The sequence below is a fragment of the Oncorhynchus clarkii genome, chromosome 16 (assembly GCF_045791955.1).
Source record: "Oncorhynchus clarkii lewisi isolate Uvic-CL-2024 chromosome 16, UVic_Ocla_1.0, whole genome shotgun sequence".
NCBI classification, from domain to species: domain Eukaryota; kingdom Metazoa; phylum Chordata; class Actinopteri; order Salmoniformes; family Salmonidae; genus Oncorhynchus; species Oncorhynchus clarkii.
Window position 1 is genome coordinate 23732488 of NC_092162.1, and position 27996 is coordinate 23760483.

The 27996-nt window shown below is 42.7% G+C and overlaps 1 protein-coding gene across 1 annotated transcript; it reads left to right on the forward strand.

Moving 5' to 3' along the window:
• The first annotated feature begins 2666 nt into the window (after positions 1-2666).
• Positions 2667-17164, forward strand: LOC139368230 (dephospho-CoA kinase domain containing). The gene is made up of 5 exons (XM_071106895.1): positions 2667-3018; positions 3707-3819; positions 10377-10580; positions 10887-10974; positions 13626-17164. Exons 2-5 carry the CDS (start codon positions 3708-3710, stop codon positions 13909-13911), a joined length of 690 nt encoding a protein of 229 aa, XP_070962996.1. The 5' UTR covers positions 2667-3018; position 3707; the 3' UTR covers positions 13912-17164.
• The last annotated feature ends 10832 nt before the right edge of the window (positions 17165-27996 follow it).

Consider the following 27996-nt stretch of genomic DNA (forward strand, 5'->3'; position numbering starts at 1 on the left):
TCCTTACATATGGGTGACAGGCTCAAAGGGTTGATGAACTTAATCTGATTATTAAGAAGACTTTGAATGTTACTTCTATTCTTGTTCCACAATGGTTGTTCCTTTTGGCCATTGCAAAGATTTGGGAACTTTCTTCCAAAATTGGAAATCAAATATTTTATTATACTGCCATTGAAATAGCATGATAATCCAAACATTTATTTTTTTCCCCTTTCTTGGGCAAGTCTTAAGTTTCTGTTGCTCCTCAACATCACAACCACCCCATACAATGTATTTGTCAAATTTGGTTCAGCAGCGTTTATAATCTGTCAAATTATTCTGATCAGTGGTCAAATTATCAGTACGGTCAACTCCACAGTTAAGTCTATCACCACAGACAACAACATCACTATCTGTACAGTCATCTCCTACCATAGGACTAGGTCCACCCTACTACTCCTTCCTGTGACTCAAATCATTCAAGCACGTGATTACACCAGTGTTTGGCCCAGACTCTTTACATAGTTATTGCCTCAGCACCTTACTCTGCTTTAATCCTTCCTTTAGCTGCATAACACGAGTGCATGTATCACCATTCTCATCTTTCCACAGCCACTTAAGCTACCTGACACTAATCTTTTCTGTGTTTTTTGTAGCAGTTGGCCATTGCAGAACTTCTTTCCAAAATGCATTATCAATGCTTTCATTGTGCTACAGAACAGAATGAATTGCAAATGAAATAGCAGGATTATCCATAGGTCTCTGTCCTCTCTTTCAGTGTCTGAGCATGCACTGATCTGCTGTCTGCCCCCTTCTCCCCCTGACCACTCCCTGACCTTACCCTGCTGCCTGCCCCCTTCTCCCCCTGACCACTCCCTGACCTTACCCTGCTGCCTGCCCCTTTTCCGCTTGACCACTCCCTGACCTTACCCTGCTGCCCGCCCCCTTCTCCCCCTGACCACTCCCTGATCTTACCCTGCTGCCTGCCCCTTCTCCCCCTGACCACTCCCTGATCTTACCCTACTGCCTGCCCCCTTCACTCCCTGACCTTACCCTGCTGCCTTCCCCCTTCTCCCCCGACCACTCCCTGATCTTACCCTACTGCCTGCCCCCTTCTCCCCCTGACCACTCCATGACCTTACCCTGCTGCCTGCCCCTTCTCCCCATGACCTCTCCCTGACCTTACCCTGCTGCCGGCCCCCTTCTCCCCCTGACCACTCCCAGACCTTACCCTGCTGCCTGCCCCCTTCCCCCCCCTGACCACTCCCTGACCTTACCCTGCTGCCTTCCCCCTTCTCCCCCGACCACTCCCTGATCTTACCCTACTGCCTGCCCCCTTCTCCCCCTGACCACTCCATGACCTTACCCTGCTGCCTGCCCCTTCTCCCCATGACCTCTCCCTGACCTTACCCTGCTGCCTGCCCCCTTCTCCCCCTGACCACTCCCAGACCTTACCCTGCTGCCTGCCCCCTTCCCCCCCTGACCACTCCCAGACCTTACCCTGCTGCCTGCCCCCTTCCCCCCCTGACCACTCCCTGACCTTACCCTGCTGCCTGCCCCCTTCTGGATGAAATCTCAGCCAATAACAACAGTAAATAACATACCCTATAGATGTCCTGAAAGTACTTATTTGCACGCCACTGTTGCACAAAAAAACCATCTTGCATCCACATGGCTGAACTGATGGAGAAGCAACAGGAGTAGGAGCATGTGGGCCAAGTGAGGCTCTACGCAGGGGTCCTAATGGGTGTCCTCTAGAAGTGGGGGCCCTGGAGATCTGGACAACCTTGCCTCCACCCCATCGTGAAATCCTTAATTTTTTATTTTACTTTATTTAACCTTTAACCAGGCAAGTCAGTTAAGAACAAATTCTTATTTACAATGACGGCCTACCAAAAGGCAAAAGGCTTCCTGCGGGGACGGGGCCTGGGATTTAGATAAATAAATACAATATAAATATTGGACAAAACACACATCACCACAACACTACATGAAGAGAGACCTAAGACGACAACATAGCAAGGCAGCAACACATGACAACACAGCATTGTAGCGACACAACATAACAACAACGTGGTGGCAACACATGGTACAAACATTATTGGGCACAGTCAACCGCACAAAGGTCAAGAAGGTAGAGACAACAATAGGATCATTGTGCTGAACTTAAAAAGGTAATTTGTGATCTGGACAGTGCTGAGAAAATAAGGAAACACTGTATTATTCAGAGGTCCTACTATAGGCCCTACTGCGTATTGCTTGCTAGAATAGTGTTTTCTCTATAAGCCAATATGTATTCCATACACAGTGATTTGGATTGTGGCCAATGGAATGGGTGGAGTGAAAGGCCAGCAATACTCCATATTATTCAGAGCCTCATGAAATGGCACGATATACATCCTACTGAGTATTTCCTACAATACTTTTACTGCGGCACCTAGAATAGTTTTTGCTCTATAAACCAATATGTATTCCATATACAATGATTTGCTTTGGTGGCATTTATTTGACCTTGGAACATGTTTAAAAACCCACATTTAAATCAAATGTCACTTAAATATGAAGAAATATGAATCATTGTCAATGTTTAGACAATTATTTTTCATATATCATGAAGGCTATTGACACTTTTCTACTATTACGTGGGGGACTTTTATTTTGAATCTTTTCTCAATTCTGTGACCCGGACGTACTTTTTTAGTGTTGCTGATGAGACAGCGATCTGATGTCGTCTACGGTGGATTAGTTATAAAAATCTTTGATCTAACGTAACCGAACACTGTCAACTTTCGTCAAGCTGGGCTTGTATTGCGCTGAAATCGTCGACAACGGTATGCGTAATGTCTGTGGCCGGGATGGCAGTGACTGTGCAGACTTATTGGAGCAAATAGGTGTTATCCAACAAGAACAAGACTTGTCAACAACTGACGTCAGCTAGCGAGCTAACGTTATAGCTGCAGTGCAGTCTCTTGGACCGGATTGCCCTAACGTTACCCCTGCACACTTTTTAATTGAAAGAAAGGACTCTTGAGGTCAAAAGTAAGTTAATAAAACATGTGTTTACTGATTTAATCAGGGTTATCACAAGTTGCCACAAAGTAATAAACCCCGCCTATTTCTACAATTGATCTTGAAGTGTGATTTTTAAACCTAACCACACTGCAAACCTTATCCCTAACTACTTGTATTTGTGAGAGTTGTTGACATGGTGAATGCACCGAGCTGTCTGTTTGAACTACTGCCACACAGCTCAGACACCCATGCATCCCCCACAAGACATGCCACCAGAGGTCTCTTCACAGCCCTCAAGTCCAGAACAGACTATGGGAGGCGCACAGTACTACATAGAGCCATGACTACATGGAACTCTATGCTGATCCAAGCAGTAGAATCAAAAAAAAATTAAACAGCTACAAATGCACCTTATAGAACAGCGGGGACTGTGAAGAGACACACAGGCTCAGACACATGCATACATACGATAACATACATACCAAACAGACACGTACACATGGATTTTGTGTTGTAGATATGTGGTAGTAGAGTAGCGGCCTGAGGGCACATTTAATGTGTCGGGAAATCTGTTTTGAATGTATTGTAAGGTTTTTAAAATTGTATAACTTTCCTCAACTTTGCTGGACCCCAGGAAGAGTAGCTGATGCCTTGGCAGCAGCTAATGGGGATCCATAATAAATACCTACTCTGACCTATCTTCATGTTTCTGTAGGATGTTTTTGGTGGGGTTGACGGGAGGAATTGCCTCAGGGAAGAGCACTGTGTCCTCTCTGCTGCGAGAGCTTGGCTGCCCCATTATCGATGCCGATGTGGTGGCTAGAAAAGGTACAGGCTATGGGACTGAAAGGGATTTTTTCCCCCCTCTCTCTCACACACACACACACAGGGTCCATTTTGACATTCCACACGCTTGTATTTGCATTCATTTTAAAAACCATTGTGCAGTTTAAAGCCCTTGCAAAATGTACTTGAGCGTGCCCCAATTATTTGTATTGATCACTATGTCATGCAAAGGAGGTTGGTGGGAGGAGATATGAGTATGGGCTCATTGTAAAGACTCGAATGGAATCGATAGAACAGTATCAAACATGGAAACCACATATTTGGCGCCATTCCATTAATTCCATTCCAGCCATTCTATCTATATAGTGGGTATGGAAAGTCATCACCCCCTTTCAAAATGTTCACCTTTTGTTGCCTTAGCCTGAAATGAAAACACATATAATCTTGACTTCATTTACACACAGTAACCCACAATATCCAAGTGAATTGTTTTAATACAAAGAAATCTGAAAATTATTTAAAACAGTCAAATACCCTATTTGGATAAATGAACGCCACCCTGAGTTAATACTTGGTGGAACTGCCGTTTGCTTGAATTACAGCCATGAGTCTCTTTGAATACGTCTCTGCTAACTTTGTACATCTAGACTGTGCAATATTTGCCCGTTCCTCCTTGCAGAGTTGTTCAAGCTTAGTCAAATTGCACGGTGACCGCTCATGGACTGCACTCTTCAAGTCATTCCACAGGTTCTTGATGGGATTTAGGTCGGGGCTCTGATTAGGCCATCCTTGGACATTCACCTTCTTGTCCTTCAGCCACTGTACGGTTGCTTTGGCGGTGTGCTTTGGGTCATTGTCATGTTGAAACGTGAACCTTTTTCAACTTCCTGGCAGAGGGCTGCAGGTTCTCAAGAATCTGTCAGTATTTTGTACTGTCCATTTTCCCTTCTTTCCTGACATGTGCTCCTGTCTCTGCTGAAGAGAAACAACCCCACAACAGGATGCTGCCACGGCCATACTTTACTGTAGACATGGTGTTCTTTGGGTGGAAAGAGGTATTGTGTTTTCGCCAGACCTTTTTACATTCAGCCCAAAAAGTTCAATTTTGGTCTCATCTGACCACAGCACCTTTTGCCACTAGGCCTCGGAATCTACAATGTGCTTTTTGGCAAAGCTCAAACGAGACTTGATGTGGTTTTTTTCTTCTTGCCTCTCTGATCAGTCTCCTCCTTGCCCGGTCATCCAGTTCTGAGGGATGGCTTGATCTATGCATGGTCTGGGTGGTGCCATACGCCTTCCACTTCTTAATAATGGTCTTAACTGTGCTCCGAGGGATAGACAAAGCCTTTGAAATATTTTATATCCATCCCCTGACTTGTGCCTTTCCACAACTTTATCTCGTAGATCTTTTGAAAGTACCTTTCCGCCCATAGTGGATTCTTTGCTTTGAATTGCACTACTAAGCAGTGGAGTCCTCTATCAACAACTGCTTTTATTCTGAACTAATCAAAGTCACTACAATTGATCACAGATGGAAGCCAATTAGCTTGATTTGTGATCTGAAAGGTGGTTGGTTATACCTCAGCAAGTTTGCAATTGCAATTCTAAGGGGGGGGTCACTTATTACTGTTTTACTTTTAATTCGTTTCCAGAGTCTAAAAAATATGTTTTACTTGGATATTGTGGGTTACTGTGTGTAAATAAAGCTGGATGTTATGTTTTCATTTCAGGCTGTAAGGCAACAAAATGTGAATATTTTTGAAAGGGGTGGTGACTTTCTATACCCACTGTAGCTCCTCCCACCAGCCGTTTCTGATATGCCATCATGAATCCGGTCGTATTCAATCCAGACTCATTTTGAAAGAACTGTCCTGTTGACGTATTTAAAGGGATTCCGTCTGTTTTGACAACACTAGGGTTGAATAGCGGGAACCGGGTTACCGAGAATTACTGAGATTTACGGCCCAAACCCACTCCCTTTTCCCAGGATAAGTAACTGAGAAACTGGTATATTGCACTAAACAAACGCAACATATAAAGTGTTGATCCCATGTTTCACGAGCTGAAATAAAATATCCCCGGAATTTTCCATATGCACCAAAAGCTTATTTCTCTAAAATGTCCACAAATTTGTTTACATTCCCGTTAGTTAGCATTTCTCCTTTGCCAAAATAATCCATCCATCTGACAGGTATCAGATTGTGCTAGGGACAATGAAAGGCCACTCTAAATGTGCAGTTTTGTCACACAATACAGTGCCACAGATATCCCATTGAATTTAATGTTAATTTCTCTACCATAAGCAGCCTCCAACGTTATTTTAAAGAATTTGGCAGTATGTCCAACCGGCATCACAACAGCAGACCATCTGTAACCACACCACTCCAGGACCTCCACATCAGGGCTCTTCACCTGCGGAATCGTCTGAGACCTGCCACCTGGGCAGCTGATGAATCTGGGTTTGTACAACGGAACAATTTCTGCAGAAACAATCTCATGGAAGCTAACCTGCCTGCTCATTGTCCTCACCAGTGTCTGGACCTGACTGTAGTTTGGCGTCGTAACCGACTTCATGGCCACTAGCACACTAGAGAAGTGTGCTCTTCACGGCTGAATCCCGGTTTCAACTGTACTGGACAGATGACGTTGTGTGTGCGAGTGGTTTGCTGACGTCAACATTGTGAAAAGACGGCCCCATGGTGGCGGTGGGGTTATGCTATAGGCAGGCATAAGCAACGGCCAATGAACACAATTGCATTTTAACAATGGCAATTTTAATGCACAGAGATACCGTGACGAGATCTTGAGGCCCATTGTTGTGCATTCATCTGCTGCCATCACAACATTTTTCAGCCTGATAATGCACGACCACATGTCACAAGGAGATGTACAAAATTCCCGGGAGGCTGAAAATGTCCCAGTTCTTTCATGGCCTGCATACACACCAGACATATCATGCATTGAGCATGTTTGGGATGCTCTGGATTGACGTGTACACAGCGTGTTCCAGTTCCCACCAATATCCAGCAACTTTGCACAGCCATTGAAGAAGCCACAATCAACAGCCTGATCAACTCTATGCAAAGGAGATGTCGCGCTGCATGAGGCAAATGGTGGTCACACCAGATACTGACGGGTTTTCTGATTTACGCCCCCCAAAAAACAATTTAATCAATTTTAGAATAAGTCTGTAACATAACAAAATGTGGAATAAATGCACTCTATACACACTGAACAAAAATCTAAATGCAATATGCAACGATTTCAAAGATTTTACTGAGTTACAAGGATATCAGTCAATTCAAAAAATGTATTAGGCCCTAATCTATGGATTTCACGTGACTGGGAATATAGATATGCATCTGTTGGTCACAGATTTCCATCGATAAAATGCAATTGTGTTTGTCTGTAGCTTATGCCTGCCATACCATAACCCCACCTCCACCATAGGGCACTCTGTTCATAACGTTGACATAAGCAAACCGCTCACCCACACGAAGCCATACACGTGGTCTGTGGTTGTGAGGCCAGTTGGACGTACTGCCAAATTCTCTAAAAAGACGTTGGAGGCGGCTTAGGGTATAGAAATTAACATTAAATTCTCTGGCAACAGCACTGGTGGACGTTTCCTGCAGTTAGCATTCAAATTGCACGCTCCCTCAACTTGAGACATCTGTGGTATTGTGTTGTGTGACAACTGTTCATTTTAGAGTGGCCTTTCATTGTCCACAGCACAAGGTGCACCTGTGTAATCATGCTGTTTAATCAGCTTCTTGATATACCACACCTGTCAGGTGGATGGATTATCTTGGCATCGGAGAAATACTCACTAACTGGAATGTAAACAAATTTGTGCACCAAATTTGAGAGAAATAAGCATTTTGTGCATATGGAACATTTGTGGGATCTTATTTCAGCTCATGAAACATTGGACCAATACTTTACACTTGCGTTTATATTGTTGTTCAGTATATATAAAATCCTACCCTACCTCTTTCAGGTAATAAATTGAATGCAGTATTAGCGTTATTTATCTAATGAATGATGGGTGATGCATAAGCTTCTAACTTATAGCCTCTGTCTCTTGCGCAATACGCACCTGCGCTACGCTGGCCTCTCTCCTTTAAACGCTTCTTCCCACTGGGCGCACACTGGTTGAACCAATGTGGAATAGACGTTGAATTGACATCTGTGCCAAGTGGGTTAGCTCTTGGAGTCCCAGGAAAAGCTAGACTAAAATATCTTGCTGGACATTTTTTGGTTTCTTTTCCGTTTAATAATAGACTATTCGAAGTGGGATGCAAGCTCTTGTTTGCTGAATGTTAATTACAGCAGCCAATAGAACTCGCGATGAGTTTTGAAAGAAGAGAGAACACACGCAATGAGGGTAGGCTACAGAAGTTAGGCCTATTTATTCAGACCATAACCATTCAATCTTTGTGAAAATAATTGAAAGCCGTCTGCATCTTATTCTAGTCCTATATTATTCATTATGTCATTACAATTATGAAGATAAGTACAACATATTTAATTTAGCTGTTGAAAGCGAGGAAGAAATGAAGCAACAATAGAGAGAGAAATGGGTAGGATTATTATGAAAGGTAGACAATACAGTTGAAGTCGGAGGTTTACAGTCATTAACTTGTCTTTCAACCACTCCACAAATTTCTTGTTTACAAACTATGGCTTTGGCAAGTCGGATAGGACATCTACTTTGTGCATGACACAAGTAATTTTTCCAAAAATTGTTTACAGACAGATTATTTAACTTATAATTCACTGTATCACAATTCCAGTGGGTCAGAAGTGAACATACACTAAGTGGACTGTGCCTTTAAACAGCTTGGAAAATTCCAGAAAATTCCATCATACAATAGTACGCAAGTATAAACACCATGGGGTCACGCATCCGTCATTCCGCTCAGGAAGGAGACGTGTTCTGTCTCCTAGAGATGAACGTACTTTGGTGCGAAAAGTGAAAATCAATCCCAGAACAACAGCAACGGACCTTGTAAAGATGCTGGAGGAAACGGGTACAAAAGTATCTATATCCACAGTCAAACGAGTCTTATATCGACATAACCTGAAAGGCTGCTCAGCAAGGAAGAAGCCACTGCTCCAAAACCGCCATAAAAAAAATCCAAACTACGGTTTGCAACTGCACATGGGGACAAAGATCGTACTTTTTGGAGAAATGTCCTCTGATCTGATGAAACAAAAATAGAACTGTTTGGCCATAATGACCATCGTTATTTTTGGAGGAAAAAGGGGGAGGCTTGCAAGCCGAAGATCACCATCCCAACCGTTAAGCACGGGGGTGGCAGCATCATGTTGTGGGGGTGCTTTGCTGCAGGAGGGACTGGTGCACTTCACAAAATAGATAGAATCATGAGGATGGAAAACGATGTGGATGTATTGAAGCAACATCTCAAGACATCAGTCAGGAAGTTTAAGCTTGGTCGCAAATGGGTCTTCCAAATGCACCAGCTCTGTCAGGAGGAATGGGACAAAATTCACTCAACTTAAGCTTGTGGAAGGCTACCTGAAACGTTTGACCCAAGTTAAACAATTTAAAGGCAATGCTATCAAATACAAATTGAGTGCATGTAAACTTCTGACACACTGGGAATGTGATGAAAGAAATTAAAGCTGAAATAAATAATTCTCTCTACCATTATGCTGACATTTCACATTCTTAAAATAAAGTGGTGATCCTAACTGACCTAAGACAGGGAATTTTTACTAGGATTAAATGTCAGGAACTGTGAAAAGCTGAGTGTAAATGTATTTGGCTAAGGTGTATGTAAACTTCCGACTTCAACTGTATATGCTTAAAATAAGCTCTATTATATTTCACAATTTAAATCAAATTCGCTAGCCTTTGTAGGCTGCATGTCCAGCACCAGCATCGCATGGTTTGAACGCGGTGTGTAATTCCAGTCCATGTAATGCAGCATAATACAGTCCACACTCAAAAAGATTAGCTTACTGGAGCTTGTTGCATTCATTTACCATTTAGCATAACTACATCAATGGGCTTTTATGTTATTCTGTCGTGCATAATGTGCGGTAGTCTATCTATCATGTAAATCATTGGTTAATGGCAAAATCGTTTGGGCATTTTTAGGCATGGGCTCATAAAATATCCTTAATGTAGGGTTCATCAGGCTCAGGTATCATCAGGCTTGAATTTTCATGCCGTTAGAAGCTCTAATCAAATCCAGACATATTTATATGCTTTAGATTGAGACTACCTGTTTTGGCGGGAAATACTGGGTTACCCGGAGAAAATTTGTTAAATCTTGGGATGGAACATTTTTGTAAAATACCGGGAAACTATTCAACCCTAGACAACACAGGCGTATTTATATTGGATGGCTGTGAGAAAGCCGTGGCCAGGGTTGTCGTATTCATTAGACACCAAATAGGGGAAAAAATTTGACTGAAACCGAGAGGTACTACATGGACTTGTCAATTAAGAAATGCTCATTTTTGTTTTCCGATGCAAATGTTTGAGAACACATTCTGTTGGTTGCCTTAATGAATATGACCCATGTCTTTAATCAGGTTAAGCTAACCGTGTCCTGTGTCTTTGCCAGTGGTGGAGCCCCACAGTCCGGCCTACTGCCGGATCGTGAAGCACTTTGGCCCCGAGATCCTGCTGGAAAATGGGGAGATCGACCGGCAGAAGCTGGGTCAGCTCATCTTCGCCAGCGAGGACAAGCGGCGCCTGCTTAACTCCATCACCCACCCAGAGATCCACAAGGCCATGCTCAAACAGATCTTATTTTTCTTCCTCCGAGGTTTGCTAACTAAGTGTAAAAAAGACAATTACAGCAGTACATTATAATAATATTTTTTTTCCTGGGGTGGTCTTCCCGTCTACAGCAAATGTATCATATATTGTATATTGCCACTAAATTGCATACGTCAAAACAATCATATGAAAAAGTGTAAGAAATTCTTAATGGGACATATGGAGAATAAACCATGGAATACCTAACATTGTAACTTTCCATAGAGGGTGGATTGGTAGGAAGTACAGTACAGTAGTTCCACGGCTCTGGTGTGAGGGCTCTATTGTAGTGCTGCTGCTCTTTCCCCTCCAGGTTATCGCTACGTGGTGCTAGACGTGCCCCTGCTCTTCGAGACGCGGCGTCTCACCCGCTTCCTTAACCACACTGTGGTGGTGTACTGGTAAGACCAACTACGGCTCTCCGACCTTTCATTTCTAAAGGTTTGAACCTGCTTAAAGGTTTCAACATAAAATATGGTGTGCTCTAGCTTGGGAAATAAATGTGACAATATCTGTTTGCTTCCTACCTTATGACTGTTTTCCTCAAGAAATGTGTTCTGCTTCATGTTGACTTTCCTTCCCATGATACATTGAGTTTTGTGATACTGAGTATCATGACAACTATTGCAGCACGGCGCTTTGGGGTATTGCGCTGCGCTCAGAATTCAGGTAAATTGAATGCTGACCTCGTGCTGCGAACGACCAAGCGGCACCTTTTTAGCTTTCCTAAACCTAGACCAGAGAGAAGTTCAACAAGGGCAAGTACTATTTCCAAGAGACCATTTCCTTAATGTCAAACAGAACTTACCCAGAACGTGGTCACCATGACCTCAGAATATTCAATATTAATGTTCTAGACACGTTTCGTGAGAATGCTGCAAGAACATTTCTGTGTCCAGTTCTCCGAGGGTTATGGGAATATTCCTTCAAAGAATATTCCATGGATACAGTTCTTGCAGCGTTCCAATTAAACGTGTCTAGAACATTTAATATGGAATATTCTGAGGTCATGGTGACCACGTTCTGTTTAATATTTAGGGAATAATCTCCTAACTCTAATGCCAGAACCTGCTAAATAGGTTTCAGGAGGTTTTTGCTAACGTACATAGAATGTTCCCCTAACTAACTGAAAACTGGACACTCAAACATCTGGGGAACATTATGGGTCAAATAAAATGTTATTTGTCACATCCGCCTAATACAACAGGTGTAGACCTTGAAATGTTTACTTACAAGCCCTTAACAAACAGTGCAGAGTGAGAAAGTATTTTCTAAATAAACGAAAGTAAAATAACAATAATGAGGCTATATGAGTACCAAGTCAATGTACGGGTTACTGGGCCATACACACTACTCTTTGTAGCGCCTTGTGGTCGGATGCCGAGCAGTTTCCATACCAGGCGGTGATGCAACCAGTCAGGATGCTCTCGATGGTGCAGCTGTAGAACTTTTTGAGGATCTGGGGACACTCTTTTCAGTCTCCTGAGGGGAATAGGCGTTCTCATGCCCTGTTCAAAACTGTCTTGGTGTGTTTGGACCATGATAGTTTGTTGGTGATGTGGACACCAAGGAACTTGAAGCTTTGGCCCCGCTCCACTACAGACCTGTCAATTTGTGCTCGGCCCTCCTTTTCCTGTAGTCCTCGATCAGCTCTTTGTCTTAATGTTGAGGGAGAGGTTGTTGTCCTGGTACCACACTGCCAGGTCTCTGACCTCCTCCCTATAGGCTGTCTCATCGTTGTCAGTGATCAGGCCTACCACCGTTGTGTCGTCTGCAAACTTATTGATGGTGTTGGAGTCGTGCTTGGCCACACAGTCGTGGATGAACAGGGTGTACAGGAGGGTACTAAGCACAAACACCCCTGAGGTTCAGCGTGTCAGATGTGTTGTTACCTACCCTTACCACCTGTGGGCGGCCTTTCAGGAAGTCCAGGATCCTGTTGCAGAGGGTGGTGTTTAGTCCCAGGGTCCTTAGCTTAGTGATGAGCTTTGAGGGCACTGTGGTGGGTAACATTACAAAAACGTTATCTCTGTCGCTAGAATTGTTAGTTGGGGAAACTGTCAATAGAAATAATAATGTGGCGATACAACCCGACAGGATGCTCTCAATTGTGCATCTGTAAAAGTTTGTGAGGGTTTTAGGTTTTAGCCAAATGTCTTCAGCCTCCTAAAGTTGAAGAGGTACTGTTGCGCCTTCATCAACACACTGTCTGTGGGTGGATATTTTCAGATTTTCAGTGATGTGTATGCCAAGAAACTTGAACCTCTCCTCCTTCTCCACTGCGGTCCCGTCTATGTGGATTGAGGCGTTCTCCCTCTACTGTCTCCTGTAGTCCATAATCAGCTCCTTCGTTTTGTTGACGTTGAGAGGGAGTTTTTTTCCAGGGCCCTCACCACCTCCCTGTAGGCTGTCTCGTCATTGTTGATAATCAGGTCTACTACTGTTGTGACATCTGCAACCTTGATGATTGAATTGGAGGCTTGCATGGCCACGCAGTCATTGGTGAACAGGGAGTACAGGAGGGGTCTGAGCACGCACCCTTGTGGGGCCCCTGTGTTGAAGATCAGTGAAGTGGAGGTGTTGTTTCCAACAACGGTCCATTATAAATCGTAATCTGGGTCAGGTGGGCATACATATAAAGCTTGTTCTATTGCTAGCATTACCAGCTAAATTATGAAATACTATATTAGTGTTAGGCTTTCACAAGGCAATTCACAGAAGCACATCGTAATTTTGGTGGCCATAGAACAGAGTCATGAGTGCATTGTATGACATCAAATCAGTATTATATTCCTCAAGTCTCATTTTTGTAATTTACAGCATTTCCCTCACCCAGACAACAAAACAATTGCAAAAGTTGCCCAATTAGCTAGAGGGATGGGTGCAATTTATTCTCATGCAATGCTCAAGTTTAGAACGGCTGTCAGTCAAAACCCTCTGATGTCATGTATATCATGTTACTGTACAGCCACTGCATTCCAATTTAGGCGCTTATCATTTGTCCAAATCTGCCAGTGTAAAGGGTTAAACATGTTCTCTTTTCCTGATCCAGTGACCCGGCCACCCAGCTGTCGCGCCTCATGAACCGGGACGGGTTGACCCAGGAGCAGGCGGAGCAGCGTGTGGCCGCCCAGATGCCCCTAAATGAGAAGCGGGGATTGGCCAGTCACGTGGTGGAGAACTCGGGCAGCCGCGAGGACACCCAGCGCCAGGTGCTGCGGCTGCACACCAAGCTCGAGGACTCTATGGAGTTCCTGCTGGCCAGGGCCATCGCCATAGCGACCGCAGCCGGCCTGGGCGGACTACTTCTATACGCCGCCAAATTGCTGGCGTCTTAGCGAATGGAGTGAGAGTTTGACGGGAGTCGCCCTCCTATGGCAATGCAGTGTTGAATTGTGATTGAGACTGCGGCACTTTGAACTTAAGCCATAGCATGTAACCGACCACTGTGTGGTGAGAGGTCCAATAGTCGGTTATGTGTTATGGCTTGAGTTGAAAGTTCGCAAGCAGTTTGTACTTAGAAAGTGGTCAAGTAACGTGAGATGTTTTCTTGTGTAAATTCCTTATTGCTCTTTGAATGCTACAGGAAACAGTGAACACCTAGGTTTCCTTGGTTTGCATTTTGAAAGCCAAGAAGTTATTTGGGAAAATATTTTTGGAGTCACTAGACTGCTTTTTTTAAAGCAAATATATTTTCTGTATGAGATATCTGGACAGAATAGTTCAGCATGGGCTGAGAAGCAATGCTGGTGATGTAAGAATGTTTTTAGCTCATTGTGCCTATTTGTTTTACATGTTAAAGGGATAGTTCACTGAAATTGCATATTTACCTTTCGTGAGTGGTCTATGGACCTGGAGAGTCAGCGACCGAAGATTTGTATTTCTTAAAATGAAATGTTATTGTTTGCGTACACAGTTTAACAAGTGCTATATAGTGGGTGCAGCGATATGCTTATGTTCCTATCGATCGGTGGAGTAAATTTCAACAAGCACACAATAATCGCAAATTTATTTTTTAAATGTTTTATGTAGTACAGCAATGGATGTATAAATAGTATGTAAATATTATTAAAGTGACCAGTGGTCATTGACTATGTAGTAGTCCCTAAGGTGCAGGCTAGAGTACCCGGTGGTGGCCAGCTAGTGATAGTGACTGAGGGGCAGAGTAGGGTAGTGGGCAGATAGCACAGTACTGGGTGGAGGCCATCTAGTGGTGGCTATTTAACACTCTGATGGCCTGGGGATATAAGCTCTTTATCAGTCTCTCGGTCCCAGCTTTGATGTACTGTCTCTGTCTTCTAGATGGTAGCGGGGTGAACAGTCCGTGGCTCGGGTGGCTGAGGTCCTTGATGATGATGTTGGCCTTCCTGTGACACCGGGTGCTGTAGATATCCTGGAGGGCAGGCAGTGTGCCCCCGATGGTGCGTTGGGCTGACCGTACCACCCCTAGAGTGCCCTGCTGTTATCGACGTTACAATTGCCGTACCAGGCGGTTATACTGCCTGACAGGATGCTGTCAAGGGTGCATCTGTAGATGTTTGTAAGGGACTTAGGGGTTGAAGAGGTGTTGTTGCGCCTTCTTCACCACATTGTTGGTGTGAAGGGATCATTTCAGGTCTGCTGTCTCCTGTAGTTCACGATCAGCTTTTGTTGACGTTGAGGAAGAGGTATGGTCAGATTTCCAAAGTGAGGTTAGGGCCTTGTAGCCATCCCGGAAGGGAGAGTAGCAATGAACAAGAATTTTCGCACCATGAGTAGCAAAGATGTTGATAGCATTTTGGTAGTGTTTTCCTCAGATTTCCTTTATTAACGTCCCCAGCTACAATAAATGTGCCTTCAGGATATGCGGTTTCTTGAGTGCTGTCGCAGTGTCTGCTTGTGAGGAAATGTACATGGCAGTGACTATTACCGAAGACAATTGTCTTGGGAGGTAATGTGGTCGGCATTTGAAGGAGGTATTCCAGATCGGGAGAACCAAAGGACTTGAGTTCCTGTACGTTACCCAATAACACCATGAGTTGTTTGTCATGAAACATGCTCCTTACCTTTGTTTTTCCCGGATAGTTCTTTGTTCCTGACCACACAATGAACGTAGGACCACGCTGGTTCTATGGACGGGGACAATGTGTCCAGAGAGAGCCACGATTCTGTAAAGCAGAATATGTCTCTGTCTGGACGATCCTTGCCCTGAGCTCATCTATTTTATTGTCCATGGATTGACTGCTACAGAGTAATATACTCTGAAGCAGTGGGTGGTATGCCTGTTTCCTGAGTCTGACTAAGTCCCCACTTCTCCTCCTTCGGCAGTTGTTTTGGAGTGTCACCCGGGATGAATGGAGTTGCCTCGGGCAGTTTAAACAAAGGGTCCAGGAAGTTCAATTTATGGTGAGTGACCACCAATCTAATATCCAAAAGTGATTTTCGCCTGTAGGTAATAGAGAAAATAATGTAAGAAATAATACAAAAAACTAAAATACTGCAAAGTTGTCTAGGAGCTAGAAGCAGGGCGACTATGTCTGTTGGCGCGATCTTTAAAGTTGTTTACTTAGTGTTAACGGTGTTGGATACTGTTAGATTCTGCGTTAAACTTGGAACATTGTTATACTCAGAAGTATAGTATCTAAGGAGTGAAAGAGACTGGTTTTTACATCAGAAGTTAATGGTTATCTGTAGGAGCCAGATGGCTTTGGAATGTATTGGATGGACGGGAAGAAGTCACAGGAGTGCTACAGGGGATACGGATGGACATCTGTGGATTAGGCAAATGAGGGGTTGAGGTAAGGTCAGATCCCCTTAAGGGAGAAATGATGGTTTATTACCCTATTACTTAGTCTTCCTGTTGAACCATAAAATATGTAAGGATTTGAGAGAAGGAGGAGTGCCTAAATTGGAGTTTATATACTTGTGGTGGTGGAAACATGTTTTGTCTGAATGCAGCTGTATTGACCCTCTGGGCTTTCATAATGTGTGTTTTTACTCTGAGAATTAGAACCTAACAACACAAAGCAATGGGAATGGTAGGGAATTGGAATGAAGTGACTGAGTTGATTTGGGAATGCTTCGATCATGCTACCATGGCTCCTATAAGTCTTATTATTTTGCGCGCAACAATGCTAATGCTAATATGTGAGAAAGTAAACTCCCAGGTTCCATAGATTACTTCCTGTTTATCAATCAAATTAGGTACATTTGTGATTTAGGATAAATATAATTTTAAGGATGGGGTAACTATGTAATATGGATAAAGTAATCAGCTTTTAAAATATTTGATTGACTCTGTGATGACGCTAGAATGAAGACATAGGTGATGTATTCGACAATCCACTTTTCAAACTAAAGAGTTTTCTAAACGGTCGAAGGAATGAAGATGAAGACTTCCTTGATGCCACTGTGTCTTTTCTAACACTTGAAGCTACAGTATCTTCTGTACTTTTTCAGTCAACTCTAGTTTTTATTTTTATTTTTTACATCCGCACACATGAGGAACTAAAAGATTTTATCTGTTTTATCAGCTGCTGTAAAAAAAAAAGTCAAAGAAGAATGTCAATGATCTCTTATCCATGTCTGAAAATAAACAGAACTATATTACTACAATGTCCCATCCTACATTGTGTTTTTTGCATCCTTTCGTAATATTGCATTCTCATACTCTTAAGATACTAACATTTTTATCGAGGCATGCTACATTCTGTCTTACTATAACAATAGTCCCATAAAGATAGTTATAATAAAGTTAATGTTGCAGTTATTGGGTGGGCCGAGTAAACACAAAGTCTTTCTTTGACCGATTTACTTTAAAATGACTTTAAAAATATAACGGCACCTCACAGACTTGAAGGACCTAATTATTTCATTTCGGGATGCAATGAGGATGACTAACTTGCCGACATTTATTGTTCACAGCCTTGAGAGGGGAGACCTCCATTGGTTGGTATGATCTTGCTTCCTGGCTGGGCCTTGTCTGTTTGTGTGTTGGCAGCAGTCAGGCTAGTGGGAGGGCGGCAGGGAATGACATCATCCACATGTGTCTGGTGCTGTGTGTCGTGGGTAATGTGTGTGGTGGGTACCAATTTTGTGTGTGTATACCAAGTATGTGTGTGTAGTGCGTAGCATTTGTGTGTCTATGTGTCACCCTTGCACTGCACTGGGTCTCTCCTCTATCAGGGGACTTGGGGTGGCCTGAGTGTACTGGCTACTTGGATTCCTTCGTACATCGCTGCTGGCCGACGCTCCTCTTTTATCAAGTGACTGCAGATTAATGCAAAGTGAAGGGGCTAAAGGGCAGTGAGCCACCGGGGACCCACAGTCACACAAACACACACACAAATTAAGTCAGACACGCACATATATGCACGCGCAGATACACATACACATGCAGACAAGCACACACACACACTTGGTACTGACAATCAGACACACACTCACTCATACGCAGACACGCACGCACACACATGCACATACACACACAGGCTGTACCAGAAATCACCTCTGAGCTGTCCGGTCCATCGGCAACAGTAGAGGAATGAAGCACAGTCTATTTTTAATAGTGGTTTTCAGCTGTCAGTCCACAGGCCGCTGTACTTACTGGTCTGGTCAGCCAGCTGTTTAGGGGAGATTCCAAGTGTCCCTTTGTCAGTCCTCTGAAAGACAGACAAGGACCTGATGTAGAACTGGTGGGGTTTTTGAGATGAGGTCTCTATATCGGGAATCTGGACGCCAAAGTATCAACTCCTCAGGCAGAGCAGGGTGGAATTGAGCTCCCTTTATAATTCAAATTCAGTAACTTTCCCACCAAGTGACAAGTTTATTTGACTAGAACCCATGCATAGTGCATATATGTGCAACTACACACAGTGCACACACACAAACAATGTATACATGTGCAGAACATGCACACGCACGCACACACAAATGCATGCATGTACACACACAATTCACACACACTTTTTTGTGTGATTTATAGAGGGGAAGATAGCAGATAATTGTTTCTTGGCAGGGGATAGAGAGTTTACGGTGTCTTGTTGTTTTCATTTAGAGATTAGCCTCAGGCTCCACCAAAGTGTGGCGACATTTTGGAATCTCTTGTCCGAGTGATTTCCTATCTGTCTCTGCCACCCACTGTTGTCAAAGAGGGAGAAATACGAACACTTTGAATGCAATATAGTACTTTGTTTTTTATTTGTTACAAATACGACTATTCATCTCAAGCACCAACCATACTATGTTTCTTGTATTTCATATGGGGTATTTAGTATGCACCTATACGAACAAACTCAGAGTGTGGCGCCAGGAAAACAACCTCTCACTCAATGTCAACGAAACAAAGGAGATGATTGTGGACTTCAGGAAACAGCAGAGGGAGTACCCCCCTATCCACATCGACGGCACAGCAGTGGAGAAGGTGGAAAGTTTTAAGTTCCTCAGGCATAAAAATCACAGACAATCTGAAATGGCCCACCCACACAGACATTGTGGTGAAGAAAGCGCACCAGTGCTTCTTCAACCTCAGGAGGCTGAAGAAATGTGTCTTGTCACCTAAAACCCTCACAAACTTTTACAGATGCACAATTGAGAGCATCCTGTCGGGTTGTATCACTGCCTGATCCAGCAACTGGACCGCCCATAACCACAGGGCTTTCCAGAGGGTGGTGCGGGCTGCACAACGCATCCCCGGGGACAAATTACCTGTCCTCCAGGACACCTACAGCATGTCACAGAAAGGCCAAAAAGATCATCAAGGACAACAACCACCCGAGCCACTGCCTGTCCACCCTGCTACCATCCAGGAGACGAGGTTAGTACAGGTGCGTCAAAGCTGGGACTGAGAGTCAGAAGCAATTTTTCAGTCTCAAGGCCATCCGACTGTTAAACAGCCACCACTATCACAGTGAGGCTGCTGCCTTCATACAGCAAAATTAATGGCCACTTTAATAAATGGATCACTAGTCACTTTAATAATGCCACTTTAATAATGTTTACAAATCTTGCATTACTCATCTCAAATGTACAGTTGAAGTCGGAAGTTTACATACACCTTATACTCAGTTTTTCACATTCCTGCCATTTAATCCTAGTCAAAATTCCCTGTTTTAGGTCAGTTAGGATCACCACTTTATTTTAAGAATGTGAAATGCCAGAATAATAGTAGAGAGACTGATTTATTTCAGCTTTTATTTATTTTATCACATTTCCAGTGGGTCAGAAGTTTACCTACACTCGATTAGTATTTGGTAACATTGCCTTTAAATTGTTTAACTTGGGTCAAACATTTCGGGTAGCCTTCCACAATCTTCACACAATAACTTGGGTGAATTTTGTCCCATTCCTCCTGACAGAGCTGTTGTAACTGAGTCAGGTTTGTAGGCCTCCTTGCTCGCACACATTTTTACTGTTCTGCCCACACATTTTCTATGGGATTGAGGTCGGGGCTTTGTGACGGCCACTCCAATACCTTGACTTTGTTGTCCTTAAGCTATTTTGCCACAACTTTGGAAGTATACTTGGGCTCATTATCCATTTGGAAGTCCCATTTGCGACCAAGCTTTAACTTCTTGACTGATGTTTTCAGATGTTGCTTCAATATATCCACATAATTTTCTGTCCTCATGATGCCATCTATTTTGTGAAGTGCACCAGTCCCTCCTGCAGAAAAGCACCCCCAAACATAATGCTGCCAACCCTGTGCTTCACGGTTGGGATGGTGTTCTTCGGCTTGCAAGCCACCTCCTTTTTCCTCCAAACATCATTATGGCCAAACAGTTCTATTTTTGTTTCATCAGACCAGAGGACATTTCTCCAAAAAGTATGATCTTTGTCCCCATGTGCAGTTGCAAACCGTAGTCTGGCTTTTTTATGGCGGTTTTGGAGCAGTGGCTTCTTCCTTGCTGAGCAGCCTTTTAGGTTGATATAGGACTCGTTTGACTGTGGATATAGATGCTTTTGTACCTGTTTCCTGCAGCATCTTCACAGGGTCCGTTGCTGTGGTTCTGGGATTGATTTGCACTTTTCGCACCAAAGTACGTTCATCTCTAGGAGACAGAACGCGTCTCCTTCCTGAGCGGTATGATGACTGCGTGGTCCCATGGTGTTTATACTTGTGTACTATTGTTTTTACAGATGAACATGGTACCTTCAGACGTTTGGAAATTGCTCCCAAGGATGAACCAGACTTGTGGAGGTCTACAATTTTTTTTCTGAGGTCTTGGCTGATTTCTTTTGATTTTCCCATGATGTCAAGAAAAGAGGCACTGAGTTTGAAGGTAGGCCTTAAAATATATCCACAGGTACACGTCCAATTGACTCAAATTATGTCAATTAGCCTATCAGAAGCTTCTAAAGCCATGACATCATTTTCTGGAATTTTCCAAGCTGTTTAAAGGCACAGTCAACTTGGTGTATGTAAACTTCTGACCCACTGAAATTGTGATACAGTGAATTTTAAGTGAAATAATCTGTCTGTAAACAATTGTTGGGAAAAAAATGACTTGTGTCATGCACGAAGTAGATGTCCTAACCGACGTGCCGAAACTATAGTTTGTTAACAAGACATTTGTGGAGTGGTTGATGACTGCAACCTAAGTGTATGTAAACTTCTGACTTCAACTGTTTATACACTCATTTCATACCATCTATTGCATCTTGCCTATGCCGCTCGGTCATTGCTCATCCATATATTTATATCTATATATTATTATTCCATTATTTTACTTAGATTTGTGTGTATTAGGCAATTGTGTAATTGATAGATGACTTGTTAGATAGTTACAATGTCAGAACTAGCATTTAGCTACACTCACATTAACATCTGCTGAACATGTATATGTGAACAACAAAATTGTATTTTATTTGATTTACTGTCTGGTACCTAGAGGGTCTCTTAAAGGCGCTGATAATGGTCTGTTCATTAAACTATACCAACACCTTCACTCCAAACCTCTTGAAATTCATAGAGATTTCAATTCCCAACCCATGCTCATTATACTACAATAATCCAGCGTACTAGTGTAAATAGTTTCTCTTTACTTCAGTTTTTTTTGTACTCTTATTACAGATAGTAAATTCACCATGGTAACAAATTAAACCCCATGTGTCTTTATGCGTTCAAAGGTTCTAATGTCAGCCCGAGGACAGTGGGTTTGCAGGGGCGAAAGAATATTGCTCAGAAGTCCTTTGACAGCCCATAGACACAACACATGACTGTTGCGGGGGTGAGGAGACAGCCAACATGGCAGCCTGTCCCACCCAATGACTCAAACTGTCCTTGCTCATTAGCCCGGGATGGGTCAGGGCTGTGGGAAAAGCCTGTTAGGGTTGAATCACTGACACACCGACCACCCCGGAGAAATCAGGTATGTTATATTCACTGACTCAAACTAAATGAGCGTATTGATCAGGTGGAAAGTCGGCTAGCGAGAGAGTGTGAGAGAAAAAGGGATGGGGTATGCTGTATGTGTGTGTGTGTGTGTGTGTGACTAAGAGGGAGAGTGAGCATGTGATTTAAAAGTAAGAGACAGTCAACATGTAACCGTGATTTGTGATCTTTCTCTCTTGCCTGATGGGATGGATACGTTGCTGTTTGCTGAAGATATGATGCTGCATGCTGAAGATAACATATAAAGGCGCCATTGACATAGCATCAGACCTTTGAGTAGAACAGCTCTCACTAAGCCTATACTGGGAAACTGAGCTCCACTTACACCTCACACACAGTGCTATCCTGATAAGACCCAAGCCTCACCAGTTGCCAAGCCTCAACATTTGGTAGCTGCAAATGTTAGCCCCATGCACTTCCACACACAGGCAAGGAGTGAGTGTGCAAATTATGATTTCCATTTATTTGCCTACAAGGGGATTTCCTATATTTAAATAGTTCAGGAGTTTGAGAATGGATCCCTTGAACATTTAGCCGAATATCTTCGTGCTGGGTAGGTTTAGCCACTGTCAAAACCCAGCTAAGAGGAAGCTGTTTTTCCCCTGTGCACTCAAACACAATCACCGGAGTCTGGAATTAAAGATGGTGCCCGACAAGAGAGAGAACATTGTCTGCCTGCTCTTCATATGCCTCTAGACAGAACATTAGTCAGACTTGGGAAGGGGGGATGAATGTTCTAAGCCTAAGGCATGGTAGCGAGAAGATAGTAGTTAGCATTGCATTGCTAACTAGGGTTATTTGTGACCTTGCTAATGAGTTGGGATATACATTGCCACTGCAGTCTGATGGTTAAATGATTGACCGTGGTGTGATCCTCGGGGGATATCGTTGTGCTATTGACTGCCTCCTAGTAAGCCACTGTACTGTATGGTCAGTATTTCAAGGAATCCGGCTGTTGTCTATTAGCCATAGCAATAAAGCTATGTTCGCTGCACAACATCATAAGGTAAAATGCGACATTGTACGAGCTTTGTTCTGCGGGCATTTTTACAGCGTAAAGACAACTCGATGTTAAATCTTGACAAGATTGGCTTCTAAGCCTAGCCGGACTTCCGACTTAGCTTCTTTCCAATCACGGCTCACAATTTAGCGCAGTGGAAGTTGTGAAATCGAAAACTATTTTAAAAAGTACAGATGTTGTCACTTGCCGCTGATGTTCAGTTCAGCGTGTTTGTAGAACAGAAGCTAGTTCTCTCAGAAGACGGAGGGGCTTTTGCCTTTGACATGGTGACATGAAGTCACTAATTTGACGATGTGCTCACATGCCCTCGCCCCCCGGGATAAGTGACCTCTGCATTGGAAAAGGACCCTCAGTTCTAATTGTGTCCAGAGGATTTCTGCTGTCTCTGAGACTCTAAAGAGAAGCTGAAGCTTTGAACCTGGAGGCCTCGGAAGCTCTCGGAATCTCTGAGCGTACTGCAGTTGGGTAGACACGGAGAGAGCTGAAGCACGAGCATGGTATGCTAATAGGCCACCCGCTTTCCAAGAATAGTGAATAGTAAGGTTGAATTTTAATGTAGATGTATGTGTGCTTTTCACAACAATTCTTGACCTTTCAAGAATAACATTTTCAAGCCAACTATAATTTAACATCTATCACTTTGATGTCTATCATAAACCATGCTGCTTGAACAGTGTATTCAATTTTACATTTGAATTCTAAATCTTGATATAAAATTACATTAGGTCAGTTACATTTAATTTAATTGACTTTATTATGATTCATGCAGGATTAATGTTTTTCATTGTCGTGTTTTGGTAGCCACCAGCAAGATAATCATATTTCAAACATAAAAATATTACACCAAAGCAAACTCCTCACGCAAAGGATTTGTCCGGTTAACAGGTATGGTGTCTTAACAACATACAGTATGGCCCTGTGTGGCTTAGTTGGTTGTGCATGGCACTTGCAACATCAGAGACCGGTTCGAATCCCGCTGGGGCCACGCAATGCGAATATGTTTACACGCACTGCTGTAAGTCGTCTTTCATAAAAGCGTCCACTAAATGGCATATGAAAATAAGCCATTTGTATGCGCTTGGTTTTGTTATTGCGGAACCTAATTTCCCACTCCACCAGGCCTGATCTGATCTCTGCCAGGATTTTTGCTCAAACAACACCCGTCCCTCCCTCTTCTTCCCCACTGTGCCTCCCGGCAACTCAACACGTATCTTCCTCACCCATTAGGAAAGGAACGATAGCTTCCCTTTGATTGTGATAGGCAATTATGTCTTTAGTTGTTTGGCATTTAACACAGCTGTGAGCTCCCCTCACTTTCTCTCTCTCTTTATCTCTCTTTTGATCAGACTCTCGCTGTGCTGTTTTGATATGACTCAATCTCATCCTTCACCTTCTAGAGTGTGAGAATGCCAACAGCCGAGGTCTGCATGGGTCCTTGGAAGTGGGAAGCTGATCGGACGGACCAATTTCTGATAGATAAAAAAGGAGGAGAGCGTGAATAAAAGGAGTGACATTAACCAGGGGACGTGAGAGGAGAAGCAAAAAATCCCATTTATTACCAAAAGTCATGAACGATTAAAGCATGAAATAGAAAAAGCACACAAAAATCCCTTCCACTCCCTGCCATCAATTGCATTGTCATTGGCTGACATCTTAGCTAACTTTCATTGGTTGAAACAGATAACATTGACTAGAAAACAAAATAAACATGCACTATCAGAATCAATGGCTTTTGGTAGATGGATGTGGTGAACGTCAAAATGCAAGTACCACTCACTTGTGACATTTTACATCAATATCCTAAATGGCTGCATCATTTATTAGCCTGGGTACCAGTCTATTTGTACTATCATGCCTCTCCTTGTCACTCCTTTTCAACAAGGAGTTGGCATGATACCACAAACAGATCTGGGAACAGGTGAATCATGTAATAAGGATATTTATATACACTGAGTGTACAAAACATTACATTTCCACGACATAGCTTTCACCTGGTTAGTCTATGTTCCCTTATTGATATCACTTGTTAAATCTACTTCAATCAGTGTAGGTGAAGGGGAGGAGACAGTTTAAAGAAGGATTTTTAAGCCTTGAGACAATTGAGAGATGGATTGTGTATGTATGCCATTCAGAGGGTGAATGGGCAAGACAAAAGATTTAAGTGCCTTTGAACGGGGGTATGGTAGTAGGTGCCAGGTGCACCGCTTTGAGTGTGTCAAGAACTGCAACGCTGCTGGGTTTTTCACACTCAACAATTTGCTGTGTGTATCCCACCACCCAAGGAACATCCAGCCAACTTGATACAACTGTGGGAAGCATTATAGGCAACATGGGCCAGCATCCCTGTGGAACCCTTGACGCCATGTAAAGTCCATGCCCCGACAAATTGAAGCTGTTCTAAGAGGAAAGGGGGTTGTGACAAAATATTAGGAAGGTATATTCCTAATGTATTGAACACTCAGTTTATGTCAATTATAGTGGGGTCCATCGTTATTGACACCCTTGATAAAAATATGGGAAAAAAACACAGGGTAAAGTAAATAATACAACTACTGAGCTATATTGTGTGCAAAAAAAAGGACAATAATATTATTTTATACTAATACAATTGCTCAGAGATTTTGCTTAAAAATAGCTTTTTGGCCACGCACACAAGTGGTGGGTTTGGCGTCTACAAACAGAAGCATATGCAGAAAAGTACCTCATGCCTACAAAAAAAATAATATGGTGCTGGATCTTTGATTTTATGGGGATATTTAGCTGTTAACGTTCCTAAGGCCCTTGTTAAGGTCAAAGGAAAAAAATCATGAACTTTACCAGAGAGGAAGAGGCGAAGGTCAATTTCCTAAGTGAGGCTTATTTGAACAAATAGAAATTAAGTAATGGTTAGGTTGTTTACGAATGCACAAAATATAAGTGGACGTGGCATTTCGGCTACTTACCCAAATACGACTTTAAAATCGAAGTTGTGCCTGTTGTCATATAGATAGATAGAGGACTCATCATGGATATAACCTGTTTTAGCATGAACATTGCCATTGAGGGATTTCACCATTTTAAAGTAGTCAACTGGGTGAGGATTCCTATGAGTGAGCAAGCGGCCAATGAAGAAGAAAACCTCTGCTGTCACAGATGCTATAATGGCACAGATACAAAGATGAGTCCTCTATCTATCTCAATGGCCTGTTATTCACACTCATATCTGCCCTGTCATTGGCTAGAATGGTCCCACCTGAGCACGCCTCCTACCGCCTGCCTTCCATCTTTGAGGACATGTATTTCCATTGTTTGAGTGGTCACTGGAATATTTTGTCAATGTAAAAGCAATCTTTGACTTTACCAAGTACCAGGATATTTTAGTCAAAACCCTGTTTGCATCTGCCAGGAGGCTGACACCAGGCCACAAGTGGATCTTCCAGCAAGACAATAAACTGAAGCACTAATCAAATTTCACAAATAAATCATTAAAATGTACACAAAATCAACATTTTGCATTTGCCATCTCAGTCTCCAGACATTTCAGAAAAGGGCTCAGTGTCGTTATCCTCACAAGTCTATTGAGTTTTGAAGAGTATTGAAAACAGGGGAGTCCAAAAAATGTTACGCCTATCTTTTAGAGATTTTTTTTTTATATTACTTGTTAAACAAAATCTCGTTCTCTGAGCAAATGTATAAAATAATATAATTGTCCACTTTTTTTGGCATACAATATAGCTCAGTATTTGTATTATTTATTTTATACAGTATTTTTTGATCATTTGTATCAAGGGTGTCAATAATTATGGACCCCAGTGTATATTGCATGCACTGAGTGTACAAACCATTAGGAACACCTTCCTAATATTGAGTTGCATCCCCTTTTGCCCTCAGAACAGCCTCAATTCGTTGGGGCACGGATTTACAAGGTGTCGAATGCAATCTACAGTGATGCTGGCCAATGTTGACTCCAATGCTTTCCACAGTTGTATCAAGTTGGCTGGATGTCCTTTGGGTGGTGGACCATTCTTGATACACATGAGAAACTGATGAGCGTGGAAAAACCCAGCAGCGTTGCAGTTCTTGACACTCAAACCAGTGATTCTGGAAACTAGTACCATACCTCGTTCAAAGGCACTTAAATATTTTGTCTTGCCCATTCACCCTCTGAATGGCACATATAGACAATCCATGTCTCAATGCTCTCGAGATGTAAACTTCCTTCTTTAACCTGTCTTCTCTCTTTCATCTACATTGACTGAAGTGGATTTAACAGGTGACATCAATAAGGGATCAGAACTTTCACCTGGATTCGCCTGGTCAGTCTATGTACACTATAATTGTATTTATATACACACAGGGTTATAAGTGCAGTACAGGCACTGCTCCAATCAGTGTTGGAGTCAATTCGAATTGAAGGCACTCAATTCAGGAAGTGATTTGAATAAACCATTCTAAAACTTAACCACTTATGGAATAAATAGCTTCTACTTTTTAGTTTATTGAGAATTCAGTAAAAATAGAGGCCCTTTTTTCAATTATTGAATGGGAATTTCAGTTTAGTTTCTGTATTGAATGCCTTCAGACCCTGGCTCCAATGGTGTTTGCACATTGATATTTATTTACATAGAAATAAATGAATAATATTTAAAAATGTACTGGGTAATATTACATGATCTCTTATTCATCAGACAACACTGGGTTAAAAAACTCGGTCGGTTTAATGACACGTGTCTTAATTCCAAAATCGCTCTAACATAAAGAGACCCAATGGACCTCAATTTTGACAACGTGAAAAAGCAATGCTAGTGTCAAAAAATACTATTTGTTTTTACCAATACTTGTAAGCTAGTAGCATAATTCACCCAAAATATAAACGTGACTTCCTTACCCTGTAAACAGTCGTTGATTTGGGTATGAAGTGTAAAGCATGCTAATTTGGCAGACATTGGCGTGACATTAATCTGACATGGTTTTTGGACAAAAATACTAAAGGTAGCAATTGGTGACCGCAGCCTGGTAAACAAAACCAAAGCATGGATTGCTCTCTCCAAA

Bases quoted from the DNA above. Each gene is read 5' to 3' on its own strand.
- LOC139368230 (XM_071106895.1), top strand. From the start codon at position 3,708: ATGTTTTTGGTGGGGTTGACGGGAGGAATTGCCTCAGGGAAGAGCACT. The intron at 3,820-10,376 runs GTACAGGCTATG...TGTCTTTGCCAG, and splicing joins CGATGTGGTGGCTAGAAAAG to TGGTGGAGCCCCACAGTCCG. The intron at 10,581-10,886 runs GTTTGCTAACTA...TTTCCCCTCCAG, and splicing joins CTTATTTTTCTTCCTCCGAG to GTTATCGCTACGTGGTGCTA.